The 19,662-nt window shown below is 44.0% G+C and overlaps 2 protein-coding genes across 4 annotated transcripts in view; both read right to left on the minus strand.

The window, feature by feature from the left end:
* Window positions 1–1,062: 1,062 nt before the first annotated feature.
* On the minus strand, window positions 1,063–13,455 carry qki2 (QKI, KH domain containing, RNA binding 2). Of its 3 annotated transcripts, none has more exons than XM_053414115.1 (7): window positions 12,815–13,455; window positions 10,131–10,279; window positions 8,916–9,032; window positions 5,239–5,382; window positions 3,911–3,998; window positions 3,404–3,688; window positions 1,063–2,658 (listed from the first exon to the last, which is right to left on the minus strand). In XM_053414115.1, exons 1-7 carry the CDS (start codon window positions 12,954–12,956, stop codon window positions 2,633–2,635), a joined length of 951 nt encoding a protein of 316 aa, XP_053270090.1. In that variant the 5' UTR covers window positions 12,957–13,455; the 3' UTR covers window positions 1,063–2,632. The 3 variants fall into 3 exon arrangements, with proteins under 3 accessions (XP_053270090.1, XP_053270089.1, XP_053270088.1); XM_053414114.1 differs by having other exon boundaries at window positions 1,063–2,682; XM_053414113.1 differs by having other exon boundaries at window positions 1,063–3,688.
* Window positions 13,456–15,233: 1,778 nt separating this feature from the next.
* Window positions 15,234–19,662, minus strand: part of prph2a (peripherin 2a (retinal degeneration, slow)) — a 7,005-nt gene continuing 2,576 nt past the window's right edge. Inside the window, 1 exon segment of the mRNA XM_053414334.1 lies at window positions 15,234–15,317. Coding sequence (XP_053270309.1) covers window positions 15,234–15,317 — 84 coding nt within the window.

A 19,662-nucleotide genomic window follows, 5' to 3' on the forward strand; every position in this document is an offset into this window, starting at 1 on the left:
AGAGAGATTAGTGTCAGCTAGTGGCGTCAGGATGACAACAAGGCAGATCTACGGCAGTCACACAGCATGAGGGGGATTACATAAGAGCCGCAAACACCTTCACGAGCCTGCGCAGCCGTTCCAGGGACTCACATCAGCTCAGGTGTTGATGCTCGGAACGGGCGGTTTGCGGCGAGCACGCGCTCATGAAGGCGTTTGAAGGGTTAAGTTCGAAAGGAGACGACTCCGCCTCTGCCGTGACCGCTGCTATAGTGATACTACTCATGCTAGCTGGGCTACGTCTAGCACAGACAGACAGTGAAACCATGGACAGAGAGGGAGACAGCATGGGTTCCGTGTGGGTGACAGACTGACCTTTTACGTCCAAAGAAAAGTGTCTGGGCCTCAGAAATACTTTGGCTTAACTGACAAGTGGAGGTATTGTTTAGCGGGAGAGGGAAGATCTTGGTGATTAACAGCAACTGATTATTGATTATGGTTTTGATCAGTTTGCCATGAGGGATTAGAAAGAGCGGCTAATGGCTAGAGTCAGCAAAGAGGCGCCGTGAGAGCCGGCGATGAGAGGTTAAGAGATGGTGATTTTAGAAAGACAATTTAACAGTAGACAGACTAGCTACAAGAATTTAGAGGCTTTGGTTTTCTTTTGAGTTTTTTTTTCTTCAATAGTCATCTTTATTGCCTTTTAGTGTTTTTTGTCCATTGTGTACAACAGGAGCGCCACCGCTCGCACACACGCACACACACACACATTGTAGCTAGCTAGTCCATTTCTATTGCATAACACAGTCACGAGGGCGCGAGAATCGAGAAGGTCGCCTCGTCTTAAATACACAGAGTATAACACTGCCTTCACTGCCACCGTCGCGGTGACTAAAACAGTAGTAGCTACACACTTTGAATAAAGTTTGAAGTTTACATGGAGACACTTCATCTATAAAAAGCATACCATACAAACAAAAATAAAAAAAAATGTACAAACTAAAAAAACCTAAAAAAAATACTACAAGTATTTCCAAGCGATCTTGTTCCATAAGCTTCATATAAGCACTTAAATCCTTAAAATCCCTATATACAAATTTATTTTGCAGCTAAATACATGGTAACAGCACCACTCTGGCTAGGAAATATATGAAAGATGTAAACAGCCCCAATGATCAAGTCCAGTGGGCGACTGATAAGACCACAAACAACAGTATCTCATACAAAAGAGCTTGTAACACAGACTTCAGTAGTTATCACACGCTGTGTTTTAGTAGTAAAAACCGAAGATCATGTTGAATTGAATGACCTTCAGAACAAGACAATCACTGTTACTTTAAGTGTCATATAGTCATTGGGCACAACACAGGATTTAATTCATAATAATAATAATAAAAAAAAGAAACATTTGTGGAAGTCTACTGGAATGAATTGGGTATAAATAAAAACTTCCCACAGTATTCGTAGGGTTAAAAAGAAGTAATGAGGAGATAAACAACAACAAAAAGGTAGAAAAAAAAAAAAGTTTCCGAGAGAGGACTCCAAATCCGGAGTCACAAGGACCGAGTCACATGAACGGAGCGATCCATTCTAATTGAGAGGGTCCCGGCGTGCGAGGCCGTCCAGTTTATCTACCAGGCGAGCACAGATAACCGCTGCAGCCGTGACCTCTAACATGGTTCCTCCCAATCTGCTCACTCACTTCACTTTCCACTGCAACAAACACTGTTTCACATTTTACACCGAAGCTGCTTCAGCGTGTGACCATTTTCATCGGATACAGTTACTTCTTCTTTTTTTTTTTTTATGGCATGCCGTATTACAGACACATGTAAACTGAAATTGGTCCATTGGTCTGCATGCACACACGCTAACACACACGCACACACACACACACGTACACATAAAGTGGCTGGTGAGCTAACTAACCTCTGTCTGTGGTCACTACCCTTTGGTAAGGATGGATTCTCTTGTCGTGGCGTCGTACCTTAGTGGTCATGGCACCTGCTAACAGCCATTGACAAATCGCCAAAACAGAACACAGACGGTTACTCATCAGAAAGACATCAAACAAGTCCACCCATGGCACCAACATCAGTGAAACCAGGAATTTACAAAGTGTTCAAGGCTGAAGGTGAAAAAATTAGCAAAAATAAAGACGTCTCGATTATAAGAGACGGAATTTTTGTTCTTCGTTGTTTTGTGGTCTTCTGTTTTACCTAAAAGAAAATATTAATCCAAACCGCTAATCTCTGACTAGGCTTCACTAGTAGATTCAACATCGGCTGTAAGTAAAGTCACTCTATAGCTCTGTGATCAAAATAAGCTTTAACATATATTAAATCACAAACAGCAGCGCTAACATATCTACGGGCTCACTAAAAATGTGTTAAAATTATAAGCGGAAGCTGGACTATTAAAAAACGTTAAGTAGCTGTCACACCACAACACTAGTCTGCTAATACAAAGAGGAAATTAACAGGAATGGACACTTGACTACTGAATGACTGTCGAGGAACCTGTCGTTCTAAAAGTACGACTCTGAGCGTTTGCTCTGCGGGACAAGCATGTTGTTTTTTTTGAGTGGGGTGGGGGGGGGGGGGGGTCTCTCTGCAAGCCAGTCCGTGTGTGTGCTAGGAAGGGCTGCTATCGCTTAGCCTTTGGTTGGGAAAGCCATACCTGCAAAAACACAGGGAGAAGAGACTGTTAGCCCAGCAATGAGCTTCTGCATCCAGCTGTATGTACCGTGGATGTATTACGAGAGCTGGATACAGCGACCAGAATGTTCCATCGATAAAAATCACCTCCGACGCCTCGAGCGCTCCTCATATATGTTTTTTACTGTCTGGGTTTGAGTTGAGTTCTAATACATCGGATTGTTTGTCAGCAGGATTATGCAAAAACTACAGGACGCGTTACAGTTATACTTAGAGGACGATGTAATCAGGTAAGAATGCATTAAAGTCTGTTCTGGATCCAGATCAGGGGACAGATCGAGGTTGGGTTATTTCTGACTTTCTGTAACACTGCGATAAAAAGTTTCTTTAAATGTACTTTATTCAAAAAATATTCAAGTCAACACCAACCTGTTGTTTTGGAAATAGATGTAACGTCCTGAGATAGAGGGAGAGAGAAAATATTTGCTAGTTATTCGCACAAATCTGCCACAAAATGAATGCAGATCAGTGGTTTTAAAGGTGAAATATATGTAACTTAGACGCAAATCGTGTTCACGGAAGCAATAAATTACTGTGATCAATTACGAGTGATTGACGATTTGAACCGTGAAGATTAAAGTTTGTAAAACTAACCCAGACTCTAGAAAAGCACATTTTTTACGAGTCACTTCTGGGGCTCAGTATCCAGTTCTCACAATACATCCATTGACTATTTATGACAGTGATGGACTTTTGAGGTGACATACCTAATACTCCAGTTGAGTCCATCGGGTATTCCAATATGGAGGGCGTGAGTGTGTAGGGGTAGTCGTAGGGCGTGTAGATGATCCCGGACTCGGGCCCTTGCTGCACCAGCGCCGGGTGCTGATTGCCTCCCGGCACGAGGGCGGAGCTCTGGATCTGACGGAGCAGGGGCATGAGGGTCTGTGTGTTGACGGGGGCGGGGTTGCGCATGCCTTGAGGCAGGACGGACGTCGGGCCTGTGATGATCCGAGGCGCCTGAGGGTTCCCTAGTTGGAAGGCGGCGGTGGCTGCGCGGCGCAAGAACATGCGATATCGCAAGTATGCACACGCCCCCCCACACGCCAGCGCACACAGAGCAACAGACAGGGAAGAAGAAGAGAGGACAAACAGTCTATTTAACAAAAGGAAACAGAGGCATTGTTCGTATATACAGTGGACTCCTGTACCGAGAGCCCTCCTTTGTCACCCACAGACCCTCCTACACATGCTAACTGTGATGTCATCCTTACGCATTTTGACATTGGCGTCTCTGTAGGTTCCGTTGAGAATGGCGAGCTCCATCAACTGCATTTTCTTCAGGTTGTCCTCCCCCTCAGCCTGCACCAACACAAGCACAGCAGCACAGGGACGGTCATTCAGCCGCTTGAATCAACTCATTCTTGTGAGCGGCCGGTCACTGAGTCATCCGACGGCACAATACACTGGGAATAATTATGATTAGATTATGATTTCAAAAGGTTTTTCTTTTTCTTTCTGAAACGTCTGCAGTGGAGTTGAACGGACCTTGTTGGCCGCGGCCGCTCTACCACACGGGACATATTCGGTGTCACACACGTTAGCTTCTTAGCTCCTGTTACCGCTCGGTGAGAAGCTTGACTGATTTACAGTTGGTGAGCAAGGTCGTTGGGGTTAAACTAACACACATCATTAACTTTAACAGCCACACACACTCTCACACTCACACTCACACATGCACAAACATAGATTAACAGGGGGGGGGGGGGTTCAAGCTCCTGATTGCCTGCAGTCACTTCCTACAACCAGGACCGAGGTTGTGATTGAAGCGGGAAGTGACGGCTGATTGCTGCAATAGAAATCACCCTGCTGATCCTTTCAGTCTGTTTCTATTGTTGGAAATAATGCGGGGGGGGGGGGGGGGGGGGGAGAGAATAGTCTTGTGATTTCAAAATATGTGTTATGTGTGCTTGTGTGTCACTCGGGGGGTAATGTTGAGAGAGTGTGAGGTCGTCTATATGCCAATTTTCAATTTGTCATTATGTTTTCATGTATGTATGTGTGGCTGTGTGGGGGGGGGAGGTAGGTGGGCTCCGGAGAATGTGAGAAATGTTGAGGAGCGCAATCAAAATGTCCTCTTGTGTGGACAACAAGACAAAAAAAAAAAAAAAAAAGCGGAGAGGAAAAAGGAGTACTGTAGCCAGTAGTTGGGAATGAAGTGAGTTGTGAACAAGTGAAAGGAGTGATGGAGTGGGGAGAACGAGTGAACAGACTCTCCATTCATTCCCTCAGCCTTTCAAACATCCCGGGGTTACCATGGAAACCCCCTTTATGTGTGTACCCTAATTACCCTAACTCCTTACACATACTCACTCTCATACACACAGAGACACACACACACAAAAACACAAAAAGGACACAAACACACACACACACACACACACACACACTTTTTTTGGACCGATGATCCCCTTCCCCCTTCCATGCATACCAACACAGTGAACCCTCATCCAGTCACACACAGCTCTTCCATCAGTCCGGCCTGTGATATCCGACGCTGTTGTTGGGATAGGGGGGTTTGTTTTTTGGGACAGATACTCACAGCGGGCACGAGAAGTTTCTTGACCTCGGTGATGGCCCGCTGGAGCTTGATCTTGGCCCGGTTGTGTGTGTCCTCCACTGTGATCAGGACGTGGAGGTCCTCGCTCAGGTGCTCCCAGTTGGGCTTCCCTCGGTTCATCTCCTCCTGAAACGCACAAACAGTTTCAAAAGCAGCTCGACTTTGAATGCAGCACGCAGCCTCGGCCCATGACTGAAACAGGATTTCGCTTTTCTTCTCCTTTTTGGCTTCGGCTCTTGGATCGGCCTCAAAAAAAAAAAACTCACACAAACACACACACAGACTCACAAGTCTCAAGGTTGTGTAACGCAGCTTTGAAAAGCATCATCGCACTCTTGATAAAAAAAACGTGGGGCTCTTCAGTGCTTACACGGGTTTACTGAAGGTTCTGCACTGAGATTCTTTCTATCAAAACTAACACAGGAGGGATTTATGTATTCATCAATTCATATTTATTCATTCAATGTCAATGTCAATGTGAGCAGTATAAAGAAATAGTTGTTTTGTAAGTAGTCATCAAGTAAAACTATGAACTACTGACCCTTCTTTCCTTTTATTCGAATGAAGAAACATGTCCTTGTGATCACACATGGGATTTGGTGGATTAAATAACTTTCACATTTAAAGTAAAAACTCTAACAGGAGCTGGATTCGCTGCTTTTCTCTATTTCAGGTCACTGTTATATTTTAGTTTGAAAGTTCATCAGACAAATTGAGCGATCTGAAAAGATTCCATTCAGACTGTGAGAGCTTGTGACATGGATCTATTTGTGTTGTCAGCCACTAATATTTATTAGAGTTAATTAGTAAATTCTAACATTCCAACATGGCTAAAATAAGATGGCGGCCGTGGTTTTTGCTTATTTGTTCTGATCGATGACCAGGCAGGAGACCGGTAGGCTACCTTAGCTTAGCCTAGCTTAAAAGCTACACTGGAAATAGCTCTCCTTGGCTATGCATCTCAAAACATCACTAATCTACATATTACATCTTGTTTATTTGATAAGTACAAAAATAAAGGATGAAAATGACAAACTGGGGACTAAAGATGCAAGTTAGCTTCTTCAGAGCTGCTTTTGTGATGATTGAAAAGAAACGGGCGTGGTCATCATTTCTACAATTTTCACTCACTTTTCATTTTGTATATGTGTTGCCAGACTGTACAAAAAAATGGACGTAGACTCTTGAGTCCAGAAAGTGAATGCCAGACTGTACATACAAATGGACGTAGACTCGAGTCCAGAAAGTGAAGCCAATACGGAAGGTATTGACACCCGTATTCTCTCAACTGACCATCAGGGGGCGACTCCACTTGTTGCAAAGTAAGTTTATTTCTATAGAAGTTTACAAGAAAGTCACTGCATGCATTGGGGCATGGATACTGTGCGATTGACAGCTAGTACCGTCCAATGGGTGCAGGTGGCAGGTGCAGGTGGGCGTGCAGCCTGATTACTTCTGATTTAAAAGACAAAATCAAGATGGTGCCGGACGTAATGTCAAACTCGAGAATTCAAAACTAGGAACGACTTCCTGTTTACAATGATTGGTTTTTAGTTTTTCACTTTTCCAACTTGGTCGGACAGTGGGGCTTATGAACTAGTTCTGTTCCAGCATTTCCTGACCTTTACGTTGACGAAACTTCTTTTTGACCTGTCGCTTTGACCCTTCATGCTAAGCTAAGGTAACCATCTCCTGTATTATAACTTCCTATAAAAAAGTAAGTAGTTAGAGCGGCATTGATCCTCTCATCGCAGTCTTTAACAAGAAAGCAAATTAAGGTTTTTCCAAAACTTTTCCTTTAAGTAGGAGTACGGAGCTGCCACATATGCAAAAAAAAAAGAGATCAATACATTAATCTCTAATGAAAACAACTGTTATTCGGAGCCTGTTATGAATCCCTCCACCTCAGCGTGGTGTGCTGGAGGTTCGTGGGTGTTTTGTCAAGTGAGACGTACTATAACATTTTGAAGAACCCTGAAAGTCAACATCTCTCTTCTCCCCCTCTCGCCTCCCACTGTGTCTCTGTTTTCCTTCCTCTCTGTCTCTGTGTGTGTCTGTGTGTGTCTCTGAGGGGCGTGCGGGGTAGGGAATGTTCTGGAGAAACAGAGAGAGAGAGACAGAGAGAGAGAGAGAGAGAGAGAGAGAGAGAGAGAGAGGTGGGTGGGGGGGTGGAGGAATGCTGGACTTGCTCCACCTGCCGTTTGGAAAGCTTGAGAAGACTCCGTCCAACAGCGGACACCAGGGGAGAGGAAGGGAGGACAGATGGACGGAACACCGGGACAGGAGGAAAAACTGAGAACCAAAAACTCAATGTTGACCAAGGACGGATAGATAGATAGAAAGAAGGAGAGACAGAGAGAGGGAGAGAGGGAGAAATGCAGAAAGAGAAAAAGAAAAAGAAAGAGAGAGAGAAAGATGATAGAGATAGGGAGAGATAGATAGATAGATAGATAGATAGATAGATAGATAGGTTTTTAAACCTGTGAACTGCTCTGACAGTTATTTGCCAGGCTGCCGACTCCCATTGAATTCTATTCAGGCTGAAAGTCTCAAATGCTTCCGGACATCGTGTCCTCTTTTATTTCAGTTTTTTTTGCTGCTGAGTCTCAAAGTTCGATCAATTTAAAGCACATGTGACTTTGACAAACATTTTAGATGTTGTTCAGTCTGATGGACGACCGGTCTAAACCACACACTGAGTGGAAACCAGTAAAAGAGTTAAAAAGATTAAGAACCATCGGAAGGGGAGGATTGAAATTTGTTTAAATGTGATTAATCTCTTTCTTGGTGAGAGTTAGATGAAAAGATTGAAACTGTATAGGAAATAGGAAGCTAATAGCTTAGCTTAGCATAAGGTCTGGACACCGGTTGAAAGGGCTCATCTGTCAAAATCCACCTCGCTAACACTTTGTAAAACTCACAAAATAACACGTTATATCGGATTTCTTTAATTTGTACACAGAACTGATGGAAGTTTAAAAGAAAAATTGTGATTTCATTGTGTTTTTTATGTAAGAGACTGTTCCCTTGTTGTTACTGTGGACACGTTGGGAATATAGACGAGACGTAACTCTCTGATCCCCTGATTACAATCTTTGAACTGAGCTAAGCTGGATCTTATTCTAGAGATGTTCTGATACCATTGTTGTCTTCCCTGATTCTGATTCTGATACTTGGACTTTGCATATCGGTTGATACCAAGAAGACAAATAAATAAACAAGAAGGAGTTCTTTTAAATAGCTCAAAACTGATGTCTAGCATACGGTACACTTGTGTTACTTGTGGGACTCTGAAGCGTGAAATGTTGTAAATGGGTAAAAAGAAAATTGCAGTTTTATCTGTGACCTTGTATCAAACTAGTGCGTTGATTCCCCTACTCACTGATCCCTGACCTGGAAGATTCAGCAGTATCTCAGGCACTTCAGATGCTTTTATCTGTATCGGGAAAAACTCCTTCTAAACACTGAGAACATTTCAAAAGTAGGTCAAACTTTTAACCGAATAAATGTTACGTGAACTTGCAAGAGACGATCTTGCGGCTACAAGAGAGCCGTACAAAGAGAGCTGTCTCAACCAGGCAATGATCAGGTGTTAGCATGAATCTTGTGTCTTTCTGTGTGTGTGTGTGTTTGTGTGTGTGTGCTCCTGGCATGTGTACCTTCTTCTTGTCTCTCATCGAGCCCTTCCCTCGCACCATAATCTTGCATCCGGTCTCTGCCTCCAGTTGTTTGGCCGTGAGTCCTCGAGGGCCCAGGATCCTCCCGACGAAGTTGAACTGCACGAGAAAAAGGAGCAAAACACACTCATTAGAAATAAACAGAGGTGAGGAGAGACGTTATGGTTTTGACAATGTGTGTGTGTATGATTACACGGGCTGTGAGTGTGTGGCTTTGAAGTGATGTGTGTGTTTGTGTGTGTGTTACGAGGAGAGACAGGAATAGCTCATAATATGGGTGCTGGCTGGTGCCGGTGGTATGACAGGACAGCGACGTTCTCTTAACCTTATCTGTCACTAAGACTGAGTGATTAACTAGACAGCTGCTCCTCTGTGTGTGTGTGTGTGTGTTTTTTGTTTTTTTTACCACACTCCTTGTCTCCGTCATACAGTCCTCTCATACATTTTGTTCAGCACCTTCCTCCTTTAATCCTCAACCGAGTTTAACCCTGATGTTCACTTCTTCTGTCGGAGTTGCGCCACACTCCGGGTACGACCCTCGACTCCCGAAACAACACACACACAAACCCAGATAGAGGAACTGCTCTCTAAATTTAACCCTGATCTCAACAGTTTTCCAGCGCACTGCAGTGTAAGTGTGTGTGTGTGTGTGTGTGTGTGCGTGTGTTTCTCTTTGCTTGTGCGTGTGCTCGTGCGGTGTCCTGTTAGTCTCCTGTCATGTGAGTGAGGACAGCCTGTCATTGTATTCGGTGATTGGCGAGCTGATGCACGTAGAAGGTCATGTGAGCCATTTAACGTGGATCAACGCAACTCTTCCATACTAACGAAGCGCTTAACTGTACTTGGCGTGAGCAGGGATGGTGAACTCATCACACTGGACTCAATGTTGGGGGTTAATAAACTTAATCCACTTTTCAAAGCTCTTAAAAATATTTAATAGTAAATTTGATGCTTAAACTTTTCTCACATTTCGAGAAATGAAAGTGAAAATATTGCGTATTGAAATGAAACTTCATTGATCTACTTCAAGTCTCGATGACACAATGGGGTTTGATCACAGATGTTCTCAAGAGTGAAAGCAGCTTTTAGATAGAAGGTGCCTGGGATTAAAAGTGGGACTCTTCTGCAGCCAAGAGGAGATAAAAAGTAAACAGTAACTCTTGGGAAAGGTCAGAGGTCAGGGATTTGTTCACTCACGTCGGGGTACTCCTTGACCGGCACGTAGAGCTTCTCCTGCAGCTGAGCCACGGGGCCGATGGCTTCGGGCAGCTCCTCCATGTCCCGCCCGTTGAACATGCCGCCGTTCAGCGTGTCGTTGTACATGTCCTTGCGTACCCGGCCGATTTCTAGGAAGACGGAGAGACACACAAAAAAAAAGAGTTGAGCACATCGACATGAGGACGTCCAAGAAAATGTCCACAGAGGGGGGACTGGACTTGTGGGGACGTTTCACATTTCTTTACACCATCCGTTTTTTAAGGGACGATGACTCACTGTCACCGGAGTTACAGGAGGCTCCAAATGAGACAGTGAGACAGGCAGAGGCATTCTGCACCGCGGTGTAGAATCTAAGCAGCGAATGCTTTGCAGCCGGGGCTCGTTTATTACTGATCATATCTCTCTTTTTATTTCGTTCTCCAGCAGTCACTCACACACACTGTAAATTACGTGAGTGAAGAACATACATGTTTGTGTGTGTGTCTGTGGGGGGGGGGGACCTACTCCTCCACCCACCAGTGTTCATGAAGTTTTGTGGCGCAGGAGAGTTATTCAACCGCCAAACAGAAGTGTCACTGAGCGCATTTGGCCTTATTTTTGTTATCGATAAATCGTTAATCAACAGGTCTGTAAAATGCCAGAGGTGAGAGTTAGTCCGAGCCGCCGTCTTCTTACGTCTTATTTTGAGGAAATTGAAAACTGAAAAAGACAAATGTTCACACAGGAGAATCGTGATTTATCTGATTATCTGTTAATTAATTTGTCCAGATTAATTAATTTATCGATTGTTGCATCTCTAGAAAGCATGAAAACCCCTCATAATAATCTGTAATTATCAGAGTAGTATTAGAGTAAATGGTAAAGTTTGCTTTCCCGGTTTCATCACTTTAATTAGCTGATTTTTGTCATTGAGTTCAGTTTCTTAGTTCTTGGTTCAGGAGGAGCGCCATCACAAATGAGACGGTGTCTGCCCGTGTGTGTTTGTTTAGGGTTGTCTCAATGACCGATCCTAACCTCTGATGCCTTTGTAATGACACGCTAGCACAATAATAACCGACTACTGCACCACCACAAACACAAACGCGACACACACGCACACGCGGACGGCCGGGTTTCAACTCCCCCACGCACGCACACAACACACACTGAAGAGAATAACTGCCTTGGGGCACAAATATCATCTGACCTCAGCTCGCTGACAGCCACGTCTCCCTGCTCGGAGAGTGATAAGTCTGACCATAATAACTACAGTAGGACGCTTTAATTACAGCCACAGCTACAGTGACGACGAAGATCCTCTAATAACCTCTTCTGACCTGTGAACATGCGAAAAGTGGCTATTAAATAAAACACACACACACAAACACACACATAAGCACACAAACACAAAATAATCTGCACATGCAAGCAGGGTTTTTGTCTTTGCAGCTGGAACAGACAGCGAGTCGCTGGAGGAAAATGAGAAGTGAAAGAAGAACAAGAGACTGGAGAGGAGGTGAAAGATAAAGGGGTGAGCTGTAGCCGGCCTTATCTTCACACTTCAACCTGTCATAGGTTTATTTATAGGCCAAACAAACACGCAACCTAACAATATGTGTGAGTGGCAGCCTTTCTTATTACTAACCCCCTGCACAAACTTTTTTCTGGCCCTTCTGCCCGAGTGCCTCGTCCACATAACTCAGCCGGGAGACCCAGCCAGGCTGAAACACTGGGCTCGGCGCGGCGCCCTGACCGTGGGTGTCACGTTATCGTGTGTGAGGCGAGTCGTCGGCGTGAACACAACCGCAGACACGCTTTAAGTCGATCTATTTGTCAGGCCGCAGAGGTCGTCCGGTGCAGGAGCGACCTCGCTGCGTCATGGGACTTGTCACAGAGGCACAGAGGCAGGATCCTGATGTGCAACAAACAGAGGCAACAACAGGCCTCCTCGCCGGGGCCTGCAGCCAGAGCTGGAGAGTGACATCCAAAGAGGAGGACACATGTGGCATTTTAAAGAAGACAGGGAGTGGGGTGGGGGGTCTGGGTCTGTGTCATTTCAAAAAGCTGTTCACAAAAGGAAATATATTAGATATGAACGAGTGAAGGGTGACTGGTGAGGTTGGTGCCTGGAGGAGCCTCGGGTCACATACTTTACACAGTGACACCCTCTCGTTCCTGCTCGGGGATGGGCTGCAGCGTTCACATAAGCCTGCGCATTAGGTCACTGGGAAAGACTAACAACTGTCTGTTTGTTCCCATCACCAACTGACTGGGTGTGTGTGTGTGTGTGTGTGTGTGTGTGATGGAGACAGGGAGTGAGTGAGAGGGAGAGGGAAGGGCTTTTGGTATGTGTGTGTGTGTGTGTGTGTGAGAGAGAGAGAGATTGCTGCTCTCAATAAATTACATAGTGACTTAAGGCAATGGAGAAATCCAATTAAGTTTTTTTGTTATTGATTGTGAATTTACAGCCTCAGCTTTGGGAAGTGAACCTAAAACAAAACAAGTTATTACTTTATCACTACTTTATTTATTTTTAATTAGGATGGAATCTGCATCACAGTGAGTCAATAAATAAATAAATTACTGTTATTTTTGTTAATTATCATTTGAATCATAATTTATCTACTCCCTCTGTGGTGTGAGGAGGTGCTGAGGGTTCCTCCCGGAGCAGGAGGCCGGCTTACCTTCGTCCAGCAGCCGCTCCAGATGCGTGAAGATGCCGCTGAAGTTGGGCAGCGAGCTCATCACCTTCCTGTCGTTCATCAGCTGCATGAGATAGTCCGGGTTGGACTTGGGTCTCTCCTTCACCTCTGTCTCCCCGACCATGGCTTCCTCTTCAGCGGGGTGGGTCACCCAGACAGGTGGGAGAAAGTTAGGGTGGTGAAAATAAATTTTAAGTTTGGTTTGAGGAGAGAGGGGAGGAAAGAGTTAGAAACGCCCCGACAAGCGATGCAAGGAGCCCGTGGGGATCCGACCGGCCACGACCCGCTCACCGGCGGATGAAACTCAAATCTCAGCCCCGGTTAAGTCGACTGTCCCTCGGTTAATTTCGTGCGTGGGGCCCCTTCTTCTTCCGAATCGTTCCCCCTCCACTGTGCGACTCTGAGTGGAGTTTGACAAACTTCTTTCCCGCAGGAGGGAGCTGGGGGCTCGCTGTGACACTTGTGACCGACTCCACGCACTTCTCCAGCGGCTTCTGCTCGACCCTGTGACCGTGTCCTCCGCCCCGGTTCTTCCGCCTGTGTCCAGCCGGGCTGTCGGTGTCTGTGCAGCGGGGTTCGACTCCCGATCATATGACCACTGTACCACAGCAGCACGAGTGGGTTGGCGGGATCGCGCACCGCCACAGAGGGGAGGAGGCTCGTGCTCGTGCACGCAACAGATCCCCCCCCCCCACAACGCGTCTCCCCCATCTCTCTCTCTCACACGCACGCACGCAGACACGCACTCACGCACAACACACACACCCGACACATTACAATATAACAGCTCTGCATAGGTATGTGCACCTGTTCTACAACAGGCATGTGTGTCTGTGCGTGTGAGTGTGTGTGTGTGTGTGTGTGTGTATGTGTGTATTTTTGTGTGTCACATTATTGGGACAAGAAGCAAGTCCCCATAACATTACTCATTATATTTTAAGGTAAAGACATGTTTTAAGGTTAAGTTAGGTTAAGTAAGGTTAAGGTTTAAGGTCACATTAAGTTTTAGGTGAAGTTTAGGTTAAGTTTAGGTTAAGGTTAGTAACTATATGGTTATAGTTAAAGTGAGTCTCTGGGAGATGAATGTACGTCAATGTAATGTCCTCTGAAGTCATGGAGTTTTGTGTGTGTGTGTGTGTGTGTGTGTGTGTGTGTGTGTGTGTGTGTGTGTGTGTGTTTGTGTATACGTGTGTCTGTCTGTGTGCTGTACCTAAGTTGCATTAATTTTTGATAATTTCCCTTTTCACTCACTTTATAACACATCAGATGGAAATATTGTTATTGCCACTGCCCCACATCTGCTCGTGCACGGCCCCGGCGCCGCAGCTGTATGATCTTAAAACAAGAATCATAAACACCTCACATCAGACTGAGGCCCGGGTCGGAGGGGCTGAGAGGTCAGAGAGGCCCCATGGTCTCTGTGTGAAGTGACTCCTAACAAATCTTGTTTGAAAGTCGCAGAGTTCAAACAAAACAGCCCCAAAACGGGACTGGGCGACTACAAAGAGACGCAAAACTGCTACAAATAGATTTTGAATGGCTACAAAGACTCACAACTATAACAACAAGATGCAAAGGAGCCACAACGTCTCACTAAATAACCACTGGGTGATATAAAACCACTGCAAAGAAACATAAGTCCACCACCGAGGGATTTTAATAAAATCCAAACATCCACCAAAAGACACAAAATGACTGTTAAGGTGCCACAAAGAGACAAAACGGGAACAAAACTGCAACCAACAGACACAAAACACACATCAGAGAAACACACAACAACCACAAAGAGATGTGAAACCTGCGAGGGTGAAAAAGAACCATCCCAAAGAGACAGAAAAGTAACATGACGAGACACAAAATGACAAACAGAATGATTAATAACTGCAAAGAGACAAAACACAACCACAACCAGAGGCACAACTACGACAAACAGACACAAAACACACCAGAAGAAACACAACTTTGTTTAGTGTCATTGCTCAAAAGTAGACAACTGAAGATGTCAACTAGTCACAGATATGTTGAACTAGTAGAGTTAACAAAAACAATCCCAAAGAGACACAAAAAACAAACACAGCAAGACACAAAATGACTTTAAATACATAAGGGACACTTAATTAATTTAATAAACGACATCAATCAGTAATAAAAGAAGCCGTTTAAATGAACTCTAGCACAATCAGTAAAAAGCTGGTTACACATTAATGCATCAATAATAAAAATAATAAAACTAAATGCAACTTTTACTGCTAATACAATATGTCGACGACACTCTTATTTACAAGTCAGGTCTCAAATAACACACTTTAACTTGAGAGGGAGGATTTCATGGTGTTGTGTTGATCTTTTCTTCTGAACACAACATCTACACAACGAGAACTCCTCCTGTTCAGTTTGCACTTTAGTGGACGAGCGTCCTGAAATAATAAGACGGGTGAGCCGAGCGTTCATCCTCACAGGGCGGCTGCTGCTGCTGCTGCTGCTGCTGAAGGCACAGATAGGTGCTAGGATCTAAAGTTAACCCGCTGTAAATCACACACACATGTGCACACTCACACACGCACACACACACAGACTCACACAAGACAATATGCATGCCTTGACTTTAGCCTTTTGTTGGTCACAGCCGGCCTCCCACCTGGTTTCTCTCCTCTGTTCACTGTTATAGACAAAGTGAGACTAAACTTATGATTGTGGGATGCAGAGATAGAGTGTGTGTGTGTGTGTGTGTGTGTGTGTGTGTGTGTATGTGTGTGTGAGTCTGAGCTGCAGGAATTGTAACGGGGCAGCAGTGTTGGTAATGGCTGGTCAGCTGGTATGGCGAGTATTCAGGGCGGGGGTAGTGCATTGTCCTCTCATAGCTCCAACAATGCCCCTCTGAGCAGGCCACACATCTACCAGTCACGGGCCTCCCTCTCTCGCTCTCGGCCCCTGTCTCTGCTTTTCTTTCTGTCTGCCATATTTATTCAGCCCACAGCCGAGTGTAAAGTGAGATTTGAGTCGTGGCGGTGCTCCTGACCTTTTGGCTCCCACCTCAAGGTCGACCGGTAACCTCAGTTCATGTCGGAGCACCTGTCACTCACCCGCCCACCGTGAAGACGCCACACTTTGCGTGTTCATTATCAACCTGAATAATTCATCCAGCTCCTCATGTATTCATCAATGCAGATTCTTTGTGCATAAGTAATGAGCGTTAGTCACATTCTGCACGCATTGTTTTTTTATTAAACGCCTAATGTTGTCCATTTTTACCCATAAAGACTCTAAAAAATCTACTGTAGTACTTTAAAAGTCATGTGATTAATCAATTTGTCAATCAACAGATTCATAATTTTGAATATTGATTAAAGAAGATGACACTTTTCTAAGTTTTATTTCTCCAATGATGCAATTAGTCAGTTTTAAATGACTCTAAATTAAGAATGTTTTAGGCTCAGTAATCTCTTATAATAGTCAAACAATAAATCAATTAATGATTATTTTTTCAATTACAATCTGTTGTGTTTAGCTATTACAGGAAGATTCTGAAGCTCCTCGTCAGTGTCAGTAAAATGTTTTCTGTTTGTGTCTTCATGCATCACAACACATGAATCTACATGATTGTTTGTTTCTTTTCATATTTTGATGAAGACTTCGTCATAAATGTCCTTTGAAGGTTTTTCCAATGGGGAGAACACCCCTGTTACATTATCGACGGTGGAAATACACCCTCTTATGGACGCGTAGTGTAACTGCAGATGATCAGACTTCAGTGGTCCGATGTCTTGATGCACGTCACAGAGTTTGCCAGAAGCCCAGAGGAAGTTTGGAAGATGTTTGGAGTCTAAATAGATTCCATCTGCAGAGAGTAAAAGTTGAGCTGTGAGCAGAGGGAGTGTCACAGAGAGTTTAAAAGAGAACCAGCTGAGGATCAGGGTGAGGCGGAAGGAAAGGGGGATTTTGCATTTGGAGAATAAAGTTAAAATGTGAAGAAAACAGCAGAACTATATCAGAGGTTTGTTATTTGATTTTGTTAATTAAGAATAAGGTCAAAATGTTGATAATGAACTTGAAATACAAAGATTAAAGTTAAAGTTTTAGGAGTATATCAAACATCTAAAGTCGTTCCTCAGTGTTTTATAAAAAAGGATGATTCCAGATCTTTTTCGTGTGAGAATCAGTAACTGGACGTTGAACAGATTTAGTAAGAAACTCATTCAGCTGTCGGTTGCTCAACATTTTAACTTCATCCCCAAAATACCAGAAAAAATACCAGAAATCTTCTTCTGACTTAGTTCTGCTTTCTTCTTAAAATAAAAAAAAAAGTGATAAACTTCCTCTTTTAATTTGTCACTATGTTTGGCCCTGGTGTTCTTCCATACTAACCTCACATAGGATTATTCCAGTGGGAGAAGTTCGAGTAGATTCACAGTCAGTGTGAGTCTCAGTTAGTTTCCTGCAGTTACCAACAGAGAGCAGCAGAATGCAGTCGACACACAGGAGGACGCCTGCAGCTTATTAGGGTTTCTTCAGTTTGGGAGTTGTCATTATGGAAGCAGCTGTGTGTATATATACACAAGTAAAAGTATGTAGCTTATAAAGCATCATACAGTACTGTTATATGATATTGTTTAGTACTCACTGTCTTCTTTTTGATAACATTGTCGAGTTAAACGTGAAAGTCTATGATAATCACATTATATTAAAGGGAGTAATAGTGAGTACTTCTACTTTGGAAACTACTCTGTATTATTTTAATGCAGGGCTTTTTACTTGTATTCAAGTACTTTTATTTCAGCAAAGGTTCTGAAGATCTTCTCACTCCACAGTTTGCACATTTTAAACATTATTTGTGAGAACGATCTTAAGTCTTTATCTCAAATCAGTTTGTTCCCTGAAAGGCTTCTTCTTCCTGCTCTGATCTTTACTTTCTCCTGTCTGTGTGTCTGTCTCTCTGTCTCTCTCTCTCTGTCTCTCTGTCTCTCTCTCTCTGTCTCGCTGTCTCTCTGTCTCTCTGTCTCTGTGACGTGAGTCCTGCAGTAGGACATCACCTGCTCACCTGGCTGAGGGGCTCATGCTAATCTAAAGCCGATTAAGCTTCTTATCTGCTCAGCGCCGGTTATGTGATTTGGTCCAACAAAAATACCGCTCAGAGTTTGGCCTCTTTACCACTGACTCTCTGCAGCTTCACCCGCCCACATCATCTGCCTCCTGAGCCACATTGACTTTGACATGATGGCTCCTTATTCCTCGTTTTTGCAGAACTTGGGATCTAAATTCAGATGCTTTAAAGAGAACTGAGCTTCGGGAACAATATAAAAACTGGGCCTTTTGGTTGCTTTTAATCAAAATTACTTGAAATCTCTGAGGTCAAAGATCATTTAACGGCAGAAATTCAATTCCAGTGAAACTTTTACCCAGAAAAGTCACTTAGAAATACAGAACATGCACTATTTAGTTTGTGTAGCCCCCTTCACCAAGCACAACACACACAGACACACACACATAGGTCCTTACACTAGACATGTGAAGAGTCACCCCATGTCCATGTGAAAGCAGTAATGCCTTAATTGTCCTCATCCTATTGACTTAATCAGGAACCCTGCGTCCCTCACAGCACGCCTCGCCGCTCCACCTCAGGTCTGTGCCGCTCAAGGTCGAGACACCATGACGTCATCAATCCGGTGTCAGATCACATCTCTAAAATCCTTTATTCATGTACACAGTCAGCAGGATCTCTGCTCTACACAGAAGAAGAAACGTCATTTGGAAAAGAGAAACTTTACATGGAATTGAAATAAAAGGTTTAGCTTAATTAGGTTGTGTTTTCTTAAAAAAGTTAAATTTTTTTATATCATCATTTCTACACTATGTACAAAGACAGCAACCCGGTTGTTAGAATATACATACATATGTGTCAATATACAGAGAGTAAAAGCACAGGGGAAGCGTCAGAGAGGGGGTGAGATCACAGGACAGGGGGTGAAGAGCCAAGATTTAGCTGCCAATTTGAGTCGTCCTCCGCGGGTTCTGAGTTTCCCCTGCCGCTCTCTGAAGCTCGCCTCCTGACGCCCATCCCTCCCTCTTCCACCGCTGCGCCTACACATCCACGCAAAACTCACACCGATTTCCTTCAATTTAGAATTTGACTCCGTCTCAGGAGCTTCTCCAGTCGCCATCGTGGACGGACGTGGGCTGGAGGGGTTTGTCTTGCATGTTTCAGCTACACGCCAAAAACACCACAGACCCGTCAATGAGAATAACACGCCGCGTTTCTTTGGGCTGGAAATATCTTTTCCATCTGCACCTCTGGCTTCATGACAGGGGCAGGCTGCAGGGCAACCACCATCCCCAACAAACTGTCCAACAACCATCCAAAGGAGATATTACTTCTGTATTAGAGCCCGACAGATATATCAGTCGATATGGTCGATTTGAGTATTTCACAAACATATTGGTGTCTGCGTTTATGTGCGCCGATGTGAAAGCTTTTTATTTTACAGGATAATGCAGAAAGGATGTGCATTAATGTTCTGAAATTAGTTATATTTATTTGGTTCCAGTTGTTATTTTTAATAATGTGTCAAATACCACGTCTCAATTACAATTTGAGTGTGATAACGGCATCTTCATTTCCTTTTAAAGTATATTGGGAGCTATATATCAGCGTAACAATTGTTTTACTCCCCTATATCAGTATCGGCTTCAGAAATGAATATCGGTCGGGCTCTAATGTCGGTCTCACCTCACACAATGTTCATATTTACTTGACTCATCAATTTGCACCTTTTTTTTGTGGAAAAACAATAAATCCAAATCCACAGAACATCAGACACCAAAACTGAAAACCT

This window comes from Pleuronectes platessa, chromosome 21, assembly GCF_947347685.1.
Source record: "Pleuronectes platessa chromosome 21, fPlePla1.1, whole genome shotgun sequence".
In the NCBI taxonomy this organism is placed as follows: Eukaryota; Metazoa; Chordata; class Actinopteri; order Pleuronectiformes; family Pleuronectidae; genus Pleuronectes; species Pleuronectes platessa.

What these genes read in the sequence shown, in the direction of transcription:
- qki2 (XM_053414113.1), bottom strand. Translation starts at nt 12,956, where the DNA reads ATGGTCGGGGAGACAGAGGTGAAGGAGAGACCCAAGTCCAACCCGGAC. An exon ending in GGAGCGGCTGCTGGACGAAG is followed by an intron (nt 10,280 to 12,814) that starts GTAAGCCGGCCT and finishes CCGTCTTCCTAG; the next exon opens with AAATCGGCCGGGTACGCAAG. An exon ending in CGGTCAAGGAGTACCCCGAC is followed by an intron (nt 9,033 to 10,130) that starts GTGAGTGAACAA and finishes TTTCTCGTGCAG; the next exon opens with TTCAACTTCGTCGGGAGGAT.